This window comes from Colias croceus, chromosome 12 (genome assembly GCF_905220415.1).
Source record: "Colias croceus chromosome 12, ilColCroc2.1".
NCBI classification, from domain to species: Eukaryota; Metazoa; Arthropoda; class Insecta; order Lepidoptera; family Pieridae; genus Colias; species Colias croceus.
The window spans coordinates 5,105,051-5,128,710 of record NC_059548.1 but is presented as its reverse complement, the minus strand read 5'-3'; the positions used below and the strand labels follow the sequence as shown (position 1 = coordinate 5,128,710).

The window sequence follows — 23,660 nt, the reverse complement described above, 5'->3', positions numbered from 1 at the left end:
AGATATAAAAAACACGTCAAGCATTTGCAGCGTACATGAAATTCATTAACAAGCCCGCCTAATAACCCCTGGGTCAGTGGGAGGTGACAAACACCCTGTAATGTGCTACTGTTGAATTGCAAAAATCTCATTATGCTCTAACTGTCGTTATAGGAGTAATTAACTACCTGGCACAGGGACATACGTAGAGTCGCCTGTCTGATATTAGAAGAAAATTTATAAAAATAACATTCGAAATGTCCGTCTGTCTATGTTTGGAACTCGATGCAGGCATTTGGGGTTACATCCCATATTATGTTCAATTTTTACAAATTGTAATAATATTTATTTTTAAATTGGGGCACAATTCCTTACTAAAATAAGTTCGCTAGATACATAATTATTACAAATTATGGAAAAATGCATCCTAACATCAGGAACACACTTTGCCACTTTAGAGATTTATACTTAATTCATACAAATAATTTCTGAATTAAGCGCGATGTATGAATCTGACATGCAGACGGAAAAAACAAAACAACACTGACTCCACACCCATTTCTGTTTGTTTGTAATTGTGTTTGGTTATAACGAGTTTTTTGGCGGCACGCTCAGCCATGTCCCTGGTTTGCGCCAGCATGCTTTCGCTTTTGTCTGCTTATTTACCTATCCATATTAATTATTTGAACGTTCGACCGTTTTAGAGAGGTCCATCGCATGGTAACTAAATTTTCTAGAAAGTTATCGAAAATACCGGTGGAGTAAAATGCTTATTACATCCCCTATAGTTGCTTATTGATAAAATATAATAGCTATTATATGGGCGTATGGCACACTGTCAAGGTAGCTAAAAAAACACAAAAGAATCAAATAATCTTTTTCTATATCTATGATTTAAAATCCTATAGTAATAGACATACTAAACAGTGCTAATGTAGAAATCTAAATAAAATGGCCAAACTTAGGCTAAAAGTTTAGTCATAATAAAAGCGTGCAATAAGTGTTTATAATTTAATCAAAAGTCAAATCAATCGTTTGGTCAACAACCATATCTTCATCCTCTGGTTCCTTGTTTTCATCTTTGTTAGTCTTCGCAAGAGTATCTGGTTTAGAGACAAGTGGTATTGTTTTTCGTCGTTTCTCTTTTGTAGCAGAGTTGCATGTAATCCCATTCAGGTGTGTCTTCTGCAAACAAATGAAATATTTAGTGTAGTGTATATTTTGGGGTTTAATAATCTTTTTTTAACCATTAATTACGTAAAATGATTGTAGATTATAGAAAAGATATAGATAGAAGAAATAAGTACAGTTACAATTTCTTGGAACGAACCTGCCTGGAAAGTCATTGTATTTTAATACATATTTTTGTGATGATTAATGTCAAACTTAAAATGAATAAAATAAACAAGTTGGCTACTGTTCTTGGTGATGCTGCATGTAAATCATACCTATAACCTATCCTACCTATCGTCTTTAAATATGATGCATTAGATGGGTAACAAAATGGTAACAAACAATTGAAATATGAGAGTTCAGAAAAATATTTTATCCAGCCAAAGATAGAGCAGGTCGTATTGTAAAAAAATTAACGCAGATACTTAAGACATCATTAGTGAAGTGTTATAGGTTATAGGTTCAAATTAAATTCTGTTAATTTATTATAAACATCACAAACACCGCATGCAAAATTAGATTACTCTGTATAATTCAACTCAACATTCAACACCTATCACGACTTTTCCCGCCCGTCGAATGATACATTTGTTATTAATATACTAGTTACATGGCGAGAACATCAATTATATGATTTTCACTTGAAAACAGCGGTTGCATAAATAACAACCTCCATCATACGGATTGTTAGTGATTCAGAATCGAATTTGAATTAAAATTGCTATTTTAATAACCACCAACCGATTCATTATTGCATGTTATCAGCTGTTTGTTGGGAAATTAACAATTTATGCGTCGACGTATTTCGTTATGGTGTTTTAAGTGGCCTTTATTATTGGTAAAATTATGGACAATTAAGGATTACCTAAGTAGCTTCAACTGATTACTTAACAAGGTTTTTTCAAACTCAAACTCAAACTCAAACTCAAACATTCATTTATTCAATTAGACTACTATTTAGTAGCACTTTCGAATCGTCATTACATAATTATTTTAACATTTACCACCGATTCGGAAAGCAGTGATCTATGGAGAAGAATCGGCAAGAAACTCCATAGTTGCTCTTTTAAAATCATGTAAATATTACAATATATGAAACTTATATTGTGGTGATAACTTTTAATGTGAATATAAACATTAAACATAGGTTTAAATGAAAAAAAAAGACTAAGGAAAATTATGTATTCAATTGGAATACAAGTTTTATAATTATTAATGATCTATCATGTCATTTTAATAATCAAAGGTATATTTTAATCGTTAGTTTATTATGAGTAAATTATATTAATTTATTAAAGTAATCAGAAGTAATTTTGAACATGAAACTAGACTAGTTAGTGATTTGATGTAAGTATAAGAGCGGTTTATGTATACACAATTGCGCAAGCAAACATAATGAGTGCAAAGTATAAAATAACCAAAAAAATATCGATAAAAATAATTTTTAAGATAGTAGATATGGGATACCTATTTTCGATACAAACGAAACGGTGCTAGAGCCTAGAGTTCATTATATAAAATGTGGAAATAACATAATAATATTTGGAGCATGCTGATGCATTATGTTTCATTGCGACACAATCCAAAGGCGATTAATAAAATATTTTGTTAAGTTCTTGCCAGCTAGTATTATAATGACAATGAAGTTATTGGCAGTACAAGCGAATTAACGACTTTAAAAGACAATGAGACCAACGGCTATTGTTTTAAAAATATTCTTATATGGCTGTTTCAATGGGACAATATTTTGCGTAAGAACATCATTTTTTTTTGGTTAACTGAGAGGTTCTTTTAATTTTTTTTTTTTAATGAATATCATAGTTAGAAGAATTGAATTTGCTAGTATCACTTTTGAGTGAAAAATGGTTGATAACAGCCATTCTATGTAATTGTCGAACGTTAGGGAAAAAACAAGTTTTCATTAGCCTTATAGTGATACTAGTTTTGGCAAATACTATCTTCGCCTGTAAGTATAGTAAAATTTTGCCATAGACAATTTTTCTGTATACTACTTATAACTTTTTATATTTTAAAATATTCGCAGATATGGAAACTAATTGAAGGGTATGAAAATATATTTATGTAGGTAAGTATCCTCTTCTTAATAGTGTAATAATTTTTAGTTTTTAATAGGTAAAAAATCGTCTCTTACCAATGAAGGGTTTCTTCGTACTAATAACTTGACATCGTCTGAGTTAACAGTAGCGCGTTTTGCATGTCTGAAAAGCATAATCTTATAAATAATTAAACATATTACGTAGAACGTACGTATAACGTTAGAATCCTACTAATATTATAAACGCGAAAGTTTGTAAGGCTGTAAGGTATATAGATGTACGTTTGATAATTAATCTTTCACTCGATAAACGCTGAACGGATTTTGATGAAAATTTAACCAGACTAATAATAATATACTACGTATACAAATTTAACTCATAAGCCATAGGTTATACTTGCCCGCGGGTTACTCCGTGAGCAAATAGGTATACAAAACGATTTTATCCTCTATTTTTCAGTTAACTCGCTTGAAATAATAACGTGATCATATTATTATTATAGCCTTTTAGTATAAAATCTGAATTATACAAGATAATTTTTAATTAAAACTAGTACTTAGATGTGGATAAGCGCGCCAAACCAAAGAAACAAATTGGCATTGTCGATATAGAATCAATACTAATTGTTTGTTAGGTTGACTGGTTGAACGCGTTAATCTCAAGAACCACGGGTCCGATTTGTAAGTACATTTATCGACAAAGGCTATATAATATCATCATACAACCCCAATAGGCAAATAGTATTACATAAAACGTAAAATCCATACTATAATATTATTATAAATGCGAAAGTAACTCTATCTTGTTAACTACTGAACCAATTTGCATGAAATTTGGTATAGAGATATTTTGATACCCGAGAAAGGACATAGGATAGGTTTTATCCTGGAAATCCCACGGGAACAGGAACTATGCGGGTTTTTCTTTGACTGCGCGGGCGATGCCGCGGGTGGAAAGCTAGTAAGAAAATAAAATTATCTGGTTTCATTTTATCAATGTCAAAAGGAAAGGAGTCAATAATAACACTGTATTATTGACTCCTTTGCTTTTGACATTGGTATATCCTGGTCTTCAAATGCCTTGGCATTTGCGAAGGCATTTGCGAAGGCATTTGCGAAGGCATTTGCGAAGGCATTTGCGAAGGCATTTGCGAAGACATTTGCGAAGGCATTTGCGAAGGCATTTGCGAAGGCATTTGCGAAGGCATTTGCGAAGGCATTTGCGAAGGCATTTGCGATGGCATTTGCGAAGGCATTTGCGAAGGCATTTGCGATGGCATTTGCGAGGCATTTGCGCAGGCATTTGCGAAGGCATTTGCGAATGCATTTGCGAAGGCATTTGCGAAGGCATTTGCGATGGCATTTGCGAAGGCATTTGCGAAGGCATTTGCGAAGGCATGTGCGAAGGCATTTGCGAAGGCATTTGCGAAGGCATTTGCGAAGGCATTTGTGAAGGCATTTGCGAAGGCATTTGCGAAGGCATTTGCGAAGGCATTTGCGATGGCATTTGCGAAGGCATTTGCGAAGGCATTTGCGAAGGCATTTGCGAAGGCATTTGCGAAGGCATTTGCGAAGGCATTTGCGAAGGCATTTGCGAAGGCATTTGCGAAGGCATTTGCGAAGGCATTTGCGAAGGCATTTGCGAAGACATTTGCGAAGGCATTTGCGAAGGCATTTGCGATGTCATTTGCGAAGGCATTTGCGAAGGCATTTGCAAAGGCATTTGCGAAGGCCTTTGCGATGGCATTTGCGAAGGCATTTGCGAAGGCATTTGCGAAGGCATTTGCGAAGGCATTTGCGCAGGCATTTGCGAAGGCATTTGCGAAGGCATTTGCGATGGCATTTAGTGCTACTCAGTGATAATTTAGTAAAATTTCGCATCTTCTTTACCTTGAAAACTTGTTTATATAACACTTACTTTATTCTGTTTATAATTAGTGTGGACAATAGAAAAAAACTAACTAATTAGGGTACTATACTCATTTTTCTTACAATTTTAACAATGTTCCGGACTGCGACAAGGTTGCAAAAAGAGATTTATTGTCGTCCCAATGTACCATTCACTTGACCGAAGTTTGAAAATTTTTGGTGTTATTGTTAAATTTTCGGTTTCGAATGTCGATAAGCTGACTGATGTAATAGGTAATATCAAACAAAGTCCTCCGCAGCGTCTGTCTGTCTGTTCGCGATAAACTCAAAAAGTAACCACTGCACCGATTTTCATCCAGTTTTCACCAATAGATACCTAACGAGGTTCTCGATGTACATTATTATTAAGATAACGATGTACATTATTATAAGAATACGATTTTGTACATACTTTATAAAGCAAATGTATTATAAATCAACTAGGCAGAAGAAGCGGACGGAAAAATCGGAATACATAATAGCGTAGTATATTATTATTAGTCTGTGATAATAGGTATTATAATTAGATTAAGATTAGCGCTTAATAATCATACTTAGCAAAAGATTCCAAATCAGATCCATATACTTCAAGTTTCTTGTACACCAGTTCAGCAATTATTTCCATCGCAGGTTTGGTGATCTCCATACCAAGGAAGTGACATGCTTCCGTACAAATGGCGCGAACATCGCGATGCAGTGCAGCCCGCGCTTTCTGAAATACATTGAAGTGCCATCTAGTGATAACATTTGTAACTTATGCATACTTTGACAAATCTAATCAGTACATCATCAGTACATGCAAATTACAATAGATGGCGCTGATATATATTTGTAAATAAAAAAATTAAGTTTTGTTTTATTTTATATCGTTTCTAACTTTCTAAATTTTTATTATCTTCGCAAATGCCTTCATAAATGAATAAAAAAATAAACTAAATAATTAGGTTCCAAGCAATTATAGAAAAAATCTTTCAGAATAATAGGTGCACAACAAAAGAATGTTTACAGAAAATAATAATTATTACATAAAAGTTAAAATATAAAAAAGGACGTTTGTTTGCACATGACAAAATATGTGTCCTCACATAAACAGCACGACATATTATAATTTATATAGGTACTTAATTAACTAAACTACCTGTGGTGTGGTCAAACTTTGAAAAGTATTCATAATAATAACGTTGTTGAATACATCAGTAAACTGACATTTTTAACACACTTTCTATGAATAGTAACTCTACTAACAATAATCTACTGATATATCGGACGACTGCGAATGCTACAAAAAGGCTACAAAATACAAATTAAAATCCAATGTTTAGATGTTTGAAACTTTGAAAGTAAAAATGACATTTGAACTTGACAGCTTGACAGTAATTATTCGGGTTTGCCAGCATATAAAATCCGAATATAAACAAAAAAGTCTATATTATTTTTTTACTTTTTAACCTGTTTTTATAGTAGAGCCATTTTAATAGGCAACATTTGACAGTTCAACAAAATTCAACAACGTAACCTAGTAACGACGACATAGAATAACATGATATTTCGTTTTGTTAGAACTGCACATTTGCTTAACTTTTTTCAATTACGATTACATATTTATAATAATAATGACCGATACAAGTAATTTTAAGATTTCATTTTACTGATAAACCATCCTAAACATAATAAACAATTTCTGAATTGAAGAACTGACGTCGCTACAATGTTGTGTCAATAAACCTTTTTTCTTTTTAAATACTAGAGACGTTACTCTAAAAATCGAAATCTGACATCTAGAATCGAATGCATTGATTACTTGTGAATAAAAATCATCATAAATTAATAAATTCGATTGACAAATGTTTCAAATCCGTATCGATTAATACACTTAAATCGATGTTTTTAAGCAGGTTACCTCTCTTCGAAGATAAAATTGATAGACGTCAAATGTTGCCTATTAAATTGGCTCGACTATAATCTATGTATGTACGCGTAATGTTAAAAAAATTGGTTGCCTGTAAAGTCGGTATACGGGCGAAAGTTTTACGTGACAACGACTTTTTATGTCTGTCTCTCTCGCTCTTAGGCGGGCTAACCATGCCCGCGTGCCTCTTTCGGTGACTCATCGTAACGTTACCGAGCGTTACACTTTTTCATAAGTGACTCCCAGCCGCAACCTAATTTAAGACGTTGTCACGTCAAAAATGTTGTGTGGTTTTATGAAACCACAGTAAAAGTGAAACTTTTTTTCACACTATAGACATTTAACTAAAAATTATCGTACGTATCGTGCGTCACACGACATGCGCAGCTACACAGACAAAAAAGTTTGAGACGATGTAATAAAAGTTTCACTTTAAAAAAAGACGTGTGGCACTCGGGGACCGCCGCGGTAAAGCTATTGCATAGCATGCCTTCAAGCCACACCTCCGTGCCCGTCGGCCGTCGGAGTGTGGAGCGTGAGGTTTTTCGTTACCCAATTTCTGGATTCGGTCCCCGCGCTCAAGGCCCGCGATAGAAGCTATGCAATAGCTCAAAAAACATCTAAAATATTTTACGTAAATTAATTTCCTCGGTAGGAAAACTAACAAAACTTAATTTTAATATAACTTAAGATTTAGAAGTTATTTTCGTTCAATATAATATTATAAACGGCTACAGTTTAAGGTTGATAATTATCATTGTTAAAGTTTGCAATTTCGCTTTAGAAATCAAGAAAATATTCATACTGTCGTAGATAATAAAATAATGTAGATACTCTGTATACTAATAAAAGAATGGCGCGAAATTCAAATACCGTTTCTTTTGCATTACAAAAGATGGGTCATGGGCATTGAGATAATATTAATATGGAGTCGATACCGCCTACATCACTTATGTTCCACTCAACATACGTCATGTGGCGTAACTGCACTCAGTCGCTTGCTCGCTCTTTGGCGCGAACGTCACGCTCATTTTTTATTTGTTTTAAAGTGAAACGCATCAAATATGCCTACGTGTGTGTTACGATATTGCACAAATAATACAAAGAATACGGAAAAGTGCAAAGGAATAACTTTTCATCAGTAAGTAACTAGATAATAATTTTTAAAACTTAGTTAGAGCAAAATTTTTGGCGGGCGACATTTTGTCATAGATTAAAAATTTAAGATATGACATTGGGCATGAAATAAGTGTTGTTAGTAATATTTGCTGGCGTATATTTTTATAGTATAAAATAATAATTTTACATATTTAGAAAAGCATAGACTGGTTGTTAATTGAAAAAAGGTGAAATCATGAAATATGAAAATCAATTACTCAATCACCAATTTTTTTTTGTTAATTGATTTTAATCAAGTTTTTAATTGATATTGTATAAGCTACTGACTTGAACGTATAATTGAATTATTATTTATTTATCTGCACTAATATTATAAATAGGAAAACTTTGTTTGTTTGTTTGCTTGTAATTGGCTCATAAACTACTGGACCGATTTTGATGAAAGGAGAATGCCCATTTTTGGTACTGGTTTTTCTCATGCATCAAGACAACAATACTATTAAAAAAAATCTCGGCAATTTAGAGGCCTTCTTACCATCGGAAAATATATTTTGAACAGGGAATGTTTTGTAAAATCTAATAAGACATGTAATTGTTTAGATCCGTTATTATAACATTTAGTGTCCATTACCGGTTACCACGGTAACCAAGCGGTAACTTATTACATTTACTATGGTAAATAGCTAAATGTATTAATATCGATTATTGTTTTCATTGAATTACAAAAAAAATCAATTAACATAAAATCACTCTATAGGGTATTGTTTATACACTATAGGTTGTTTTAACAAAGATAGTGAAGTAAAATAATATAAATATGTATATATATAAAAAAAAAATATTATTATGACATAGCTTGGTAGGTAACCAGTTATTTCTTATTTGTTTCTTTCTTCGAATATGTAGTGAAAAAATGATTCAAACAACAACAACAACAACATGTAAACCGAATAAAAACTCAATTGGCATTTTTTAAGTATATATTTAGGTTTTCTTGAAATCCGTCCCGGAAGATTTCTGGTGCCTACCTACACTAGCCGATGAACAGATAGACTTTGTCTGAAAGCATAAGCTCTACGCATAGATTAAATATGTAAATCGAAAAATAACCTTTGGACGATAAAATGTTACCTAAATCACACATAAACCTAACTAAATAGGGGTTATTTAAGTTTTGAGGTTATTTCCCATTTTTCTCAATATCTTGAAAACCCCTGTTTTTATCACACAAAAATCAATTGGTAAAAATCTTTGGAATATCGAAGAACCCTCCAAAACCACTCTGGCATTGACGCAACACTGTACTGTGGTCCATACTTTCATGGGCATTCTCCTTTGGCACAGACAATCTTAAGACCCTGAGAAAGAACATAGGCTACTTTTTATTGCGAAATATTGTGCCACGGGCGAAGCCGGGGCAGACCGCTAGTTCAGAGATAAGTAATTAATATTTTTTCTATTCAAGGTTTCCATGTCTGGGCCGTGAAGAAAGGGAAAAATTATTTTTTTTTTTTCTAAAAAAGGCTCAATTTGTAAGGAATAAAACTTCCCATAGCCCTGACTGAACCTAAAACACGAAAAAATTAAATTATTCCATATGACGTCACTATTTACATCATCCTATATTATATGCCAGATATTGTTAGCCCCGCGTAGTAAAGTCAGTTTATACCTAAAATAAATATTAAGTAAGTACAAAGAAAATTTCAAGTCAACGTGCATGTAAGGAGTGGCACCCAATAAAATAGACAGAATGAAACAAAGTGTCGCCTCTATAGCGGTGAGTCAGTGACATCGCATAATCTATGACTGTCTAGCCGTCATTCGCGCGCGCCGCGCCGCCGCGCTTGGCGCACAGATTTTGTTCGTGGTGTCTGCTCCATATTAATATTATCTCAATGGTCATGGGTCCTAAATTATATTTTATAAAATATTCAATGGGACGCTTAGCGTCAGTTCTTGATAAAAATAGAAATACTGAATATATACTTCAATTATATTTCCTTGAATAACATAACAAAGGGTATTTGTGTATTGGCCGATTAAGAAGAGCTGGAACGTACAAAGTACAAACACATTTACAAATTGCACATGTGTGGTGTCTATGAAGACGCGCGCGGCGTGACGTCATACTGCATACGCATCATGAAAAGTCTGCCCTTCTCTCTTGTGCGTAGACTAGCTTATGAGAGTGAAGGGGAAAATTACTGTTTTTATTTTGCAATTGTTTATAATTAATACAGGGCGATGTAATTTAAACAAAGACGTTAGTTATACTACTAACTATATTCGACGAGATAACTATACTTCGCGGCACGCGGATTAGAATATTTTTTTACTTTACCCTGGTTAAATTATGTAATAATTTTAATCAGTTTTGTAAACAAAATGTAAACGCCGTAAGTTAAAATTTTCATACATAGCTGAATAATACAGCTTTTATTAACTTATCTCTTACGTGCTAGGGTTTCGATTGTATTGTATTGGGACTTGGGAGTGAGCGCATGTGTTATTTGTATTGTTTATATCGTTAATTTGAATATGACATTAAATTTAATTATTATTAGATGATTGAATGATTATCAATACTATATTTCAATTGATATTGAATAAATAATTAAGTTCCATCAATTGAGTTACTTTTAAATTGTAATTTTACATATAAATTATGAGAGCTTTCATATTATCTACAACGCACCCATTTTACAATTCAAGTCTACACTTAAACTAGAATCGTATTTATTTTTGAACATACTGTATAGTAAAATTGCACAAGTGTGAGTACTGTGAAGATGCCAGCTTTGCTACTCAATGTCTGCAGACAGATGCAGCGGAAGAGTTTGTATAATATAGGTACACATACTTCTAGTGATAAAAAACGAGGAGTAAAATTAGAAAGAAAACATAACTAAATAACGATATTTATTCATCTTTTGTTTTACAATGTAAAATAACTGTAAGTCTTAATTAAATGCTTATATGTAGAAATAAACAACCTGAGTTACACACAATGTTAAACTTCAAAGTTTTAAACACAAAAACACGCGATAGTTTGTTGATCTTAATTCTGTAGAAATTAACACGATATATTTTTCAATATATCATTTCATTATGTAAACATTCACGGGAAATATACCAGTTGTATTATGCAGAAAGAGTTAAGCACTTAATATAAATAAAGACATTTTTAGTTTTAATTATATACAAGACAGTTTTATAGAGAAGAGATAATAATATGTCGCCTTGAATATTTTAAACAAATACAGACAGTTTTGGTTTATCAAGCCTAATTTTATTAGCAATATTTCATGTGTAAGTTGATGAATCTATAACTTATAGACAGCTCGACAAATCTTTCTCATATATTTCATTTATAAACCATTCATAAAAAAAGATAAAATATAGTTACTTAATAAATACAACACAATATGCGTTTATTGATAAACCAAACATGATACTTGCACAAGAATGTAATAGTGGAATTATGAGTCTTAATACATTGAAAACCAATAGTTTTGAAGCTTTCTATTTATACTATATTTTTGTCATGTAGCAAAAAATAAATGCTAAAATGAATTTAACATTTAGGTATTTATTTTAATTTTTAATGTACTTATAATCATATTTCCTCTGATTTACATCCCTGTGGATATAGGATATCTCAACAAGTTTAACTTGATGGTGAATAAAATATTTTTTTTATAATTGATACAATATGTAGGTCATGCTAAACTTTCTTCACAATTTGGACAACGTCTTCATCTGCTAGCACATGATCAATACCAACTTTCTGCGGCTGATGTTTCACGGATGAACCCCATACAAGGGCACTGTAAGAAACAAGTCCATATTTCAAAATAATGTAAGTATGTATGTACTTATTTGTCATAAAAATGTAAGATATTACATATTTAATGTACAGATGTTCAAGAATTAAATTTAAACAAAAATACATTAAGTGTAACAGAAATGGAAATTTTAATAATATTTGAATATAGGAAGCCAATTTCTAAGTATTGAAAGAATTTTAAGAATATTATACTTAAATAAATTTATTAGAGAGAATTCAATTTTTTTTTTTTGTGGAAAAACAAACTTTTCGGCAATGCATAATAAAAGGAACTTACTATTTAAACTCCTTCACAATAGATCTATGCAGCTTGTTACAAAAATCTTCTACGCTTGTTCTATCATCATGCAAAACAACGGGAGCATTATAATCAGGCAGTTGGCCCTTTGGTTTAGTGTATATTCTGATAAGCTTGAGATATTCCCACATTTTCTCCAATAAATCATCAAAATTCCACCTGTGGTGAGCGGAGATGGGCACGCAATGCGGAATTTTGTAGATTACATCCAATTCTTCTATGCTAATTTGATCTGAAAATAATATTTTGTGTTATAAATTAAAAATTTCATAAATTTTATTAATTAACATATTCTCTAAAATTTTATTGAAATTACTTTTGTGCATCTGTTGGTATGGTGTTCTTATATAATGATACTTTGTGTGTGAAAAAGATTGTGTTTTCATAAATTACTATGCTTAGAATCTAAAATCATTAAAATTTCTTCAGCCATTCATAAGTAATAAGTGATGTATTCTATTCTTTATAAATTTACACTTTCTTCAAAATATTATACAGGTAGGTATATTTTAAAAAATCAAGTCTAAAATAAAATCACTGAAATTAATATTTCAGCTTTACTTACCAATTTTATTCAACAAGTAAATACATGGTACATAAATTCTATTTCCTTCAATGACATCAATAAGATCGTCACTTGTAGCGTCATACCTAAGTGTAATATCAGCGTTATGTATCTTATATTCTGAGAGAATTGTTTTTACGGCTTCTACATCCAGTTCAGTTTGTGGACACTGAAAAATATTATAATATATTCTTAAGTAAAAATATCAAGCAAACAATGCATTTGAAGATATACAGGGTGGAAGGTTAAGATGGGGCATGAAGGGCAGGTACCTTAACCGTTGTAGCTACATGAAAACGTTCTTAGGAGACTATCCTTAAATTCTTGAGAAATTTTAATCTGCATTCACAGATTTTTGAAAAAATGTACGGTCAGCAAGGAAATCGGCAGTTTTAAAAAAAAATTTTTTTGATGCCAATCGACCCAGTTTCTCATGGGGATCAAAACACTCTAAAAGACCAACTGAGGTATGAGTACTAGAAAAGTCAGAAATCGTGAAAAACTATTTTCATTCATGAACAAGTAAAAAGACAAAGGCACAGCAGCATAACATGCCAGCGACGCAAAGGTAAGGTAAGGTCCAATCAAGTGGTATTGGTACAGATTTACGAAGGCACCCTGAACTCCGAAATCTACAACAACACCATTTTGAAAAATCTTGAGGATGTATTAGACGATTTACCACTGTCAGAATTGCGAAAAATTTATTTTCAACAAGATGGTGCTCCACCTCACAACAGTCGTCAAACGCGCTCATACCTAAATGAACAATTTGGGGCACAATGGATTGGCACACATGGTCCCATCCGGCCACTCTGGCCGCCCCGTAGCCCCAACTTGACACCTCTAGATTTTTTCATCTGGGGTTATGTAAAGAATGAAATTTATAAAAGATCATACAACAATGCTCAAGAACTAAAAGATTCACTTTCTGCAATACTTTACGTAATTCACCCAAATAAGTTGTCGGCTGCTACGCGCTCAGTAGTAAAACGAGCAAACCTATGTTTACGTCAAGACGTTTAATAATAAGTTTTATGTAAATTATTTCAGAAATTCTGGAATTATCACCACTTTAAATGTTGTTTTTTGTTATTATTTTGTTATTTTTTATTTTCTTTGACAACCGTTTAATTAAATTAATGTTTCTTCTTATTATCAGTATGTGTTTTAATAATCAGAAACAAAAAATATTGAAGCCTGAAAATCTCTTTGGAGTTTTCTATTAGCGCATCTTTGTTGAATCACTTATTTTCTTAGTGAATGTGTGGAAATAGTTTTTCGCGATTTCTGACTTTTCTAGTACTCATACCTCAGTTGGTCTTTTAGAGTGTTTTGATCCCCATGAGAAACTGGATCGATTGGCATCAAAAAAATTTTTTTTAAAAACTGCCGATTTCCTTGCTGACCGTACATTTTTTCAAAAATCTGTGAATGCAGATTAAAATTTCTCAAGAATTTAAGGATAGTCTCCTAAGAACGTTTTCATGTAGCTACAACGGTTAAGGTACCTGCCCTTCATGCCCCATCTTAACCTTCCACCCTGTATAAGCCAAAACTATGTTAAAATTAACAGCATATTGATGTTTCTACAAAACAATTTTAGGTAAATTATTTTCCTATTAGCATGCTGTTTGTGTATGTTTATTTGTTTTTTTTTTTACCTCTTACATATTAGTAGATATTCTAGATGTACATACTCAATTCTCATAACAAGAAATTGGTTAATAAATTTTTAAATCATAAATTACTTACAGTTGTGTTCAAATTGATTCCACCTTTGTCTTTCTTTCTAAAGTATATATTTGGTGGTTGTTTGTTTAATCGCAGGCCGAAACCCTCCAATTCATGTTCTAGTAACTTTTTGTGCTGCAGAGGTTTTAAAACATCAAGCACTATGAATATAAGACTGCATGTGCGTGCTACGGCAATCACTTGACGACCACGACCCTTGCCATCTTTAGCACCTTCAATAATACCAGGCAAGTCAAGTAGCTGAAAGAAAAGGAATTGTTTAAATAAGGTATTTTTAAAATGTCTTAATGCATTATTGTGAATATGTACTAACCACCCATTCTAAGTATAAGAGATTATTCTGTATTTAACAAAATTAAAAAATTGTATTATAAACTTATATGTTCAGTTAATAACTCAGGCCCCGGAACCACAGACACAACAGAAAATCTATTGTGTCTGGGACCAATCGGGCCGCTTGGGGCTCAATGGGTTAATAATTGTGGTCAGTTATAGTCTGAACAATAACTATTGACAGTAGTCTTAACTATTTTTAATTCCATATTGCTGCCTTACCTTTTCAATATTATTTCTTATCTTTTCAAGATTATTACATAATAAATAAACACTTACCTGAATTTTAGCACCCTTATATTTAATACAACCAGGAACAGTTGTAAGTGTTGTGAACTCATAGGCTGCAACCTCAGAGTATACTCCTGCTAAATTAGATAGCAGTGTTGATTTTCCTACAGATGGAAAACCTACAAATCCAATTCGGGCATCACCAGTTTTGGCAACATCAAAACCTGTAAACAAAGTTGTTTTGTTAGTAATTTAGAATAATATACTACTGCGCTTAATAATATTTTAACATTTTCACTTATACATGCTTCAGATAACATTAAATACAAGTTTTATCCACATGTGTATTATTGTATGAATCAATGATAATCCTTATAATATAGCACAGTAGTAGACAAAAACTTAGTCTAAAGTACATCCTCATTAGTTCAAAAAATGAATTGAATAGAAAAATATGAAGGAAAATGTATGTTGAATGTTGATAAATTTGAGTTGTTTTGGATTCCCCTTACAATATCGATACAAGTCATTAATTTACAGTTTGATGAGTGAAGGCAGAATATAAATGCATCCACTTTACACCTATGGTCACACAATGTAAAGATTTACCTTGCAGACATGAAGAAATTGATGGTCAAGTTTAAGTGTTTTTCCATCAACATACCTTCACCAGTAGCTCCGCCGCCACCTTTCGGAGTGATGAGTTCTCGCCGCAATTTAGCCAATCTTGCTTTTAAAATACCCAAATGAAGAGCTGTAGCCTTATTTTTTTGGGTCCGAGCCATCTGCAAAGTAACCGCTAGATTATCATTTTGCGGTAAAATATTGTTAAAAGAAAAAGTTTAAAGCATCATTGTAAAATGTTAATGGCTTTTGTTTCATGATTTGGACATTTGTTTGTTATTTTTGTATTCATTTTAAGTTCGAAATAGCATAACCTCTAGTACAAACCTCGGACTCAATGGCTGCAATCTTTTCTAATATAGTACTCATTTTGGTAGTCTTCGAATATTCAAATTCTCTTTATCAAAAATAAATATATTAATCTAATTGTTAATATTCGTAAATAATATGCCCAAAATAAAGACTTCAAGCGTGTCAATCTTTTATCGACACTCGACAGACGTCGACATGAAACATCGAGAGCCCGGCTGCCGGAAAAACAGGGTTGCCAATTGCCATTTTGAATTTAAAAGTTGCCAGTTCAGGTCGTATTTAATTTATTTTGTCAGGGATTTAAAAAAATAATAATTCAAACACAAATGAAAATCCAAATTTTAATTAATTATTTGGAATCTGAAATTATTTTATAAATCAATTACTACTATAAAATTTCGGAATAAGTCAAAGAAATGTATACTAAAACAAAATGGCATGAATCAAATAAAATAATTTTCTATTCATTTAACTTAGAAATAATATTTAGAGTTAAATTTTTTGGCAAAAACTGAATTTAATTTGACTATCTTTGTAACTCGGAACACTTTGAATCACTTTGAATACATGTGTGTAATGTGAATACAAGCTTTTAGTTACAGCGACCACCCCAAAGATGTCTCTATTATCAAAAAATGAATATGACCAACCACGTGGAAATGCTTTTCCCGCAGGTTTGGAAGCGTGAAAGAAATAGTGGGAAACCGTTGGCAGTCGGGGATATGTTTTCAAGAGAAATATTTCAGTATAACCTCGCGTGTCGTTGAAGTTGCATGTGCTTTATAAACTTGTGGTTGGCACCAAGTTCTCGATGTATAGTGGTATGCAAGTAAAAACGTTTGATGAAGTAGGATAAACAGTATGTGAAATATAATTATTACTAAATTTTATCTACGTAATATTATAAAAATATGATTAATTAAGTTTTTATTAAGTTAGCGGGAGTAATGTAAATATTCTAATAAATTAAAATATACTGTTTCGGTTAGATCTTATAATTTTTATTCTGTATCAATACAATACAAAATTAGTAAATTTGCCATTTGCAATTAGGTAAAAGTTTTTAACAAACTATTAATGGTTAATATTTCTTTATACTACTAACCTAGTCTCAAAATAAAAATGTCTACATAAAAAGAAACCTGTACCTATTTAATAAAAATGCTGTAATATTTATTTACATAATAAAATCTCAAAATATAAAAAAAATTAGTTGTGGTGTGACTCCTTCTGTGATAAAAAATTGTGTCATGAAGAAATACTATAGTTCCATTAGTTCAGTAAAAGTGCTTTTAGTAAATTAACAGCTAAAGAACAATGTCTTCTGAGGTTTCATTGGATGGACAAGAAAGGCCTAGTTTTTTTCGTCGAGTGGCCACTGGTTGTATGAAAGCCGCTTGTTCACAAATTGGATTAGTTGTTTTAGTGGTAATTTATGTACTTCTTGGCGCCGTGCTTTTTGAATATTTGGAGTCTGGACCAGAGGTGCAGAAACGCTCGGCAATACAACGCTCAAGAGAAGAATGCTTGAAGGAACTGTGGGCTATAACAGGTGAGTGATATTATATTAAGTTGGAAATTGTATTATTAGTTAGGTAAATGTTATAATGATCTAATTTCGAAAAAATAATATTATGAATATTTTTGGGTTTCTACTAATAGGTACCTACCTGCTTATAGATAAACTAGCTTACCGCCGCGGCTTCGCCCGCTTTCTCTAAAACGATTTGAGATTTAAACTATCCTATCTCTCAAGTTGGATCGAACTGCACATAGTGCAGTAATATTTTTTTTTTGCATTAATACTTTGTTTGTATTTTTGCACTATCCCATAATCTTCTTGCATTTGCCAGGTTGCCTGGTAGAGATTGCTGTTTAGCAATAAGGCCGCCTTTTGGGCAATTTATGCTTTTGTATTACTACTTCTTTATGTATACTATTGTTTGATCATATTTTGCACAATAAAGAATTATAAATAAATAAATAAATAAATAAATAGTGTGCGAATTTTATTATAATCGGTTAAGTGGTTTAGGAGTCCATTGAGGACAAACATTGTGACACGAGATTTATATATATAATAAGATAAGTTTTGGATACTTGCTTCTGAGAAAGGTGAAACGTTTACCCGAGTTCCGACCCTTTAAACATTTGTCACTCGACTTCTAGAATAATTAATTTCTGAATATAGGTACCTTCTTTCTTATTTTACCCAGTTTTGGCCGATTTTTATCAACTAGGGTCATTAACGACAACGATAAATGAAAGTAACCGCACAGTTTTCAGAAACTTTTTTTTTAGGAAAAGTATAACTTTCATCGTGACTCATGAGTTACCTAATTAAATTTGAATACTAAAATGTTATGTTTTCTTAAAACTATAATCCTTGTTATTACAACAACAACTTGCTCTATAGTTACTACTTACTAATAATACTGTAATTACGCTTTTTTTATGAAAAATCTTCCCAACTCTGTTTTCCTGGAATGTAGGGTAGATTGAGTATGGTTAAAACAGAACTTATAACGTCCATAGTTTTGCTTTTTATAACCCGAGTGATGAAAAAGATTAGGCAATGTAATTTTAGTTCCAGGCGTGTTATTTTTGATAGATGATAAAATTAAAAAAATAATCCGATTTGTTTCAACTATCCCCATACCAGGGGCGGTTGAAACAGTGATTTGGGTCATTTGAAACACTTGCGAATAATAAAAAATATAATATTACAATATGGTTTATTAATTATTGTTTAATTTAAATGTAAGAATAATTAAGTATTTTCGGGATTTGGTCCATCCGTAACAAATGCAGGACCAAAATCGATCTCAGTAAACAGATTCCGGCTATACGGGTAAGTTCCTGTTTTGCGAAAGCCGGTTTGAATATTTGAAGGTGTAAGAGCAACTGGCATAGCAGACGCTACAATCCCTGGTATATGGTAAATGGACATTGTCCTTCCTGGATGGCTTCGCATCCATGCATCGCAGGCTGAATTTATAGCTTTCTTTAAAGGGCCATAATATACAGATCGATCAAGTGGCTGGAGTCTGTACGAGCAGTGTGATGGGAAAGATAGTAAGATAATTTGCTTGCCATTGCTCTTGCAAAAGTCTAGTCCGTTAATGTGGATATGCGAAGAGTGATTATCGATCAGAAGTAACACCTTATGAGACAGAGATGCATTTGTATGTTTTTTAAAGTGTTCCAGAAAATGTATGAATGTGTCATCTTGCATCCAACCAGAGGGGTTGGCAGCTCCAGCGGAGCCAACAGGCCCATCCCTAACAAAATGTTCTTGGTAACGTACTCGCGGGAAGACGAAGAATGGCGGAATAACATTTCCGATGGCATTCGCCACAAAGGCAACTGTGACCAATGTACACCTTTCCGCTGAAGTTACTGAACCTACTTGATGAGTACCACGCCTATCCACTACTCTGTCAAGCTTTTGAATAGTAGTTATGCCTGTTTCATAAGCATTATATATATCTTGAGGCTCAAACTTATGACGATCCATGACAATGGTCAGATTGTCATAGAAACAATCTACATTGATTTTGTTACTAGTCGCCCTGAAGAGGCTCGTAGCCTGAGCTGCGCGTAAAGATAGTTCGGGGTTTCTTCTCATAAACATCTGAAACCATTCCTCACCAGCCAGCTTGTTGTTATCCCAAGTTATAGGCCTTGATAAATTATATTTAACTGTAAGTTCATAGGCCAATTTTCTTACCTCCTTTTTAGGTAGTTCAAAATATATATCTGCATATCGAATCAAGTACTTTGAAAGCTCTCGATCTTGCTCTTCATTAAAAACTCGGTTATGTGCTTTATATCCCATGTTTGGATTTTCTTGCTCGCCATAGATATCTCGCTTTCGAATATACCTTAGAAGCGAACAATGGTTTAATCCGTGCTTCTCTGCCGCTTTTCGCAATGATTCCCCTTTTTTCACCTCCTCATATGCGTCTTTGTACTTCGACAAGTCTATTTGTCTTCTCGAAGTCTTTCTTACGCGTACTCTCGGCATCAAAAAAAAACGACACAAAATTAATATAATGTTTCAACCACGCCAAAAAAAAAATGTTTCAACCGTCCCCAACTCCTACTTTAGGTAAAACTCAAACTCATAGAAAATGTAACAATAATGATAAACAAAAACTAGTCACGATGTTATATTCCACGAGCTTCGTTTAAAAAAAAAACACTGCTCTTGGACGGTGGACCCCTCACCACCGCACCAACGGTTTGCGAGATATTCGTGTTGTTTCAAAACCGTGTTTTGTTTCAACCGTCCTTTGTTTCAACTGTACCCAGTCTACCCTACATAATATGCTACATTTTCTATTATATCTGATGCAATTAAAAAAAAATGTCTTGCTAAATCATAGATTACATAGGTACTCTTATTATTGTTGTAGAATATTATATTCCGAGAATGTAGTTGAATCGATAGAAATAAGTCACAAATTCATCATTACTTCGAATATTAATTCTCTTTCATAATGTATGTTACAAATAATGTGTTTGATTCATTAAATTATTTGAAAAGCCGATCGTTTAGCTCGGAAATAACTATTCAACGTAATGTATTTCCTCTCATTATATGCGCAATTAACAGCTTATTGGAAGCTTTCTACAAAAGGGGCTTGAAACGAATGTATAGGCGCTGAGCGTGTTATGTATGAGAGGCTCTATGTATGTATGTGGAGGTTCTAGTATGTATGTATAGGATCTATGTATGTTTAAGTTTAATAGCTACCGTCTTTTGTGAAGTAATTGATTAATACACGTGCCGTGCTAAAATAATTTTTAATTAAAATGCGATTAACATATCTTCTTTCTTAAATAAGAGAATTGCTTTTATAAGTTGAGCCCAAACTCTTTAAAGACAGAAAATTCATTGTTAATTATTATTTACTTCACAGAATTATGAGAAAATATTAGGCCTCCGTTACTAGAGTATTTTATTGAATATCCAAATTAATCAAAACAAAAAGGACGTTTATTTTATTGCCACAACACAGAAAATTATTTCCTATAAGGAAAGGGTTGTGAATCTTATTGTGAATCGATGACATCGCATTAATTTTGCCTGAAGACATTGTCAGGGAAATCAAGAAGATTCGGCGTTGAAAAGATCGTCTAAAATTAATTGTAGGCTTTTAATTTATAATTGCAAATCATTTACAATTCAATTAAAGTGTATTTTCAGAAAAATGTATAGAGCAATTCATTTACATTGATAAAGAAAGAAATACAATATGCCACCAAAAACATAAATGTAAAAATTGGAGCCGAGTTCAATCGTTGACTTAATTTGCCAAAAAAGAAATGAGATCTAATTAATCTAATTCTTAGAACCTCACAAAATATAAACAGTATGTAAAACTAGCCTCATCAAATTATGGGGTTCAATAGGTCATTAGTGGTCATTAGTTGTTTGTCACGGATGAATTCTACACATACCCGTGGCCCTGTCGCTGATGTGGCTTGACGGAACACAGTGGGGTTTTGGTCGGTAGGAATCCGACATAACCCACGGCCTCTTCCCCGGAGGCCGTGGGTATCTATGCAAGATTTCCCCACTAAAAAAAAAAAAAAAAAAAAAAGGTCATTAGTTGTTTGCTTTGTGAAAATAATTATATTATTCAAATTAAAAAAGGTATATTTTGGAATAAACATTGTTCTCTAAGGGAAAATAAAACAATTGAGTTTTCAGTCAACCTAAGAACTTAATACATCTTTGTAAATAAATTTCTGGACTGTCTGCAGAACTTGGCACACATTAATTAGATCTCATTTCTTTTTTGGCAAATTAAGTCAACGATTGAACTCGGCTCCAATTTTTACATTTATGTTTTTGGTGGCATATCATTACTTTTTGTACAGAAAATTACTCTGCAAATTTGATTTACTTTATGAATATAATACTTTTTATACACGATATTCAATTAAAGTGTATTTTCAGTAAAATGTATAGAGCAATTCATTTACATTGATAAAGAAAGAAATACAATATTATTACTACATATTAACAATAGATACACAAACCATACACAAAATAAAATACTGAGTACTATGTTGCAAGTACCGTCTTGACTTACTTATCATAAATGTCAGAATAGAAGCATGAGACCCTGATACTGATATTGTCCCAAGCAAGCCAACAAACTCAAACATTTATTCATCCAATTAGACTTCTTTTAGAAGCACTTTCGAATCGTCATTACATATTTTTTAACATATTTTACCACCGATTCGGAAAGCAGTATCTATGGAAAAGAACCAGCAGGAAACTCCATAGTTGCTCTTTTAAAATCATGTCAATATTAGAATTCAATTTTAAATAATGTGTAACTTATATCTAACTACATAATATATCATTATATGCCAAAGAACTGTCCTGTGGTTCTTACGCGACTACCCTCCATGGATTTTCATCTTCCATATTATATTCCTTAATGCTGTAATAGGCTCTCTGAACTAATACATTTTTTACATAAGTTTTAAATTTAGCACTACTAAACTCTTTAATACAATGTGGAATTCTGTTGTAAAAGCGTATACCTAGACCCATAAATGAATTTTTAACATTTGCTAACCGGTAAAATGGCATTTCAATTTTATTTCTGTTCAGTGTCTGAGAACAACAATTTTGGTTCTCTTCTAGAGAAAAGATATTTTTATAATATCTTTTCTCTATATTTTTATTACTACATATTTCTCTTAAAGGATATTAAAACGAACGAAAGCCGAAAATCATCTCTGTTATTTTTATTTTTACTGATTTATAAATAAACAAACTATAAAACTAAAGTGTATCCTAACGTAACATAAAATCAAGTTACTTACAAGTCTCTCACGAAATGTCCCTTTTCCAAAAAAAATAAATTCAACTAGTAAGACGCTTTTACGGAGCAATAAAACGCTACCTTAATAACAGGTTCTTAAATATTTATTCAATGAAACATTAGTATCGCTGTATTACAGTTTTCGAATAACTTTAAACAAGTGACATAATACTGTATTATGACGTCATTTTACACAGTACTTTCATCAACTGCTGCTCATGGTTATTATAATTTTGTCATCTTCCCGCTCTCTCTCAATTTATGATACGCCATTTACACCTTGAATTCAAATAAGGAGTTATCCTAAGTGTACCTAATTCATTTCTTCTTATATGCTGCTTACATTTTGTTATAATTTAATAAAATCTGAAGATATAACTTAACCCGAAAACGACATCCCTCGTATGATTAATTGTTACCTTTGAAATATTAAGGGATTATTCTGCTTAATATTTTGTAAACATTCTTAATAAAAGCTGTTTTATTTGACAGAATTATTTATTTAAAATTTTAATGTCTTTGAAACAATATTTTAGTAGACAGGACTACAGAAATATGCTTCAGCCTGATACCGGGCTGTTTTGCGATTTTCTTTTCATCTTATCCCTGATGAATTCAAACTATTCCATTCAGTTTTAAATTGTACGGAATGATAAATATCGTCTATCTGTGTGTAACTGCGACATTTTCTATTTCT

The 23,660-nt window shown here is 32.3% G+C and overlaps 3 protein-coding genes across 5 annotated transcripts in view; 1 reads left to right on the top strand and 2 right to left on the bottom strand.

The window, feature by feature from the left end:
* Nucleotides 1-976: 976 nt before the first annotated feature.
* Nucleotides 977-6,450, bottom strand: LOC123696297 (centromere protein S-like). 2 transcript variants are annotated; one of them, XM_045642406.1, is made up of 4 exons: nucleotides 6,238-6,450; nucleotides 5,671-5,828; nucleotides 3,305-3,371; nucleotides 977-1,164 (listed from the first exon to the last, which is right to left on the bottom strand). In XM_045642406.1, the coding sequence occupies exons 2-4, from the start codon at nucleotides 5,760-5,762 to the stop codon at nucleotides 991-993; spliced, it is 333 nt and encodes a 110-aa protein (XP_045498362.1). In that variant the 5' UTR covers nucleotides 5,763-5,828; nucleotides 6,238-6,450; the 3' UTR covers nucleotides 977-990. The 2 variants fall into 2 exon arrangements, with proteins under 2 accessions (XP_045498362.1, XP_045498361.1); XM_045642405.1 differs by having other exon boundaries at nucleotides 6,255-6,450.
* Nucleotides 6,451-11,049: 4,599 nt separating this feature from the next.
* On the bottom strand, nucleotides 11,050-16,324 carry LOC123696370 (GTP-binding protein 128up). Its single transcript, XM_045642497.1, has 7 exons — nucleotides 16,128-16,324; nucleotides 15,841-15,961; nucleotides 15,225-15,400; nucleotides 14,613-14,852; nucleotides 12,858-13,026; nucleotides 12,272-12,524; nucleotides 11,050-11,974 (listed from the first exon to the last, which is right to left on the bottom strand). Exons 1-7 carry the CDS (start codon nucleotides 16,167-16,169, stop codon nucleotides 11,872-11,874), a joined length of 1,104 nt encoding a protein of 367 aa, XP_045498453.1. The 5' UTR covers nucleotides 16,170-16,324; the 3' UTR covers nucleotides 11,050-11,871.
* A 550-nt stretch (nucleotides 16,325-16,874) lies between these two features.
* The window catches only part of LOC123696273 (TWiK family of potassium channels protein 7-like), an 85,353-nt gene continuing 78,567 nt past the window's right edge, over nucleotides 16,875-23,660 (top strand). The window contains exons 1-2 of one of the 2 annotated variants that reach the window (XM_045642348.1): nucleotides 16,875-16,971; nucleotides 17,326-17,664. In XM_045642348.1, coding sequence (XP_045498304.1) covers nucleotides 17,430-17,664 — 235 coding nt within the window. In that variant the 5' untranslated portion in view covers nucleotides 16,875-16,971; nucleotides 17,326-17,429. Of the gene's footprint in view, nucleotides 16,972-17,056; nucleotides 17,665-23,660 lie in introns of those variants that run through there. The other variant, XM_045642347.1, reaches the window with a different exon arrangement.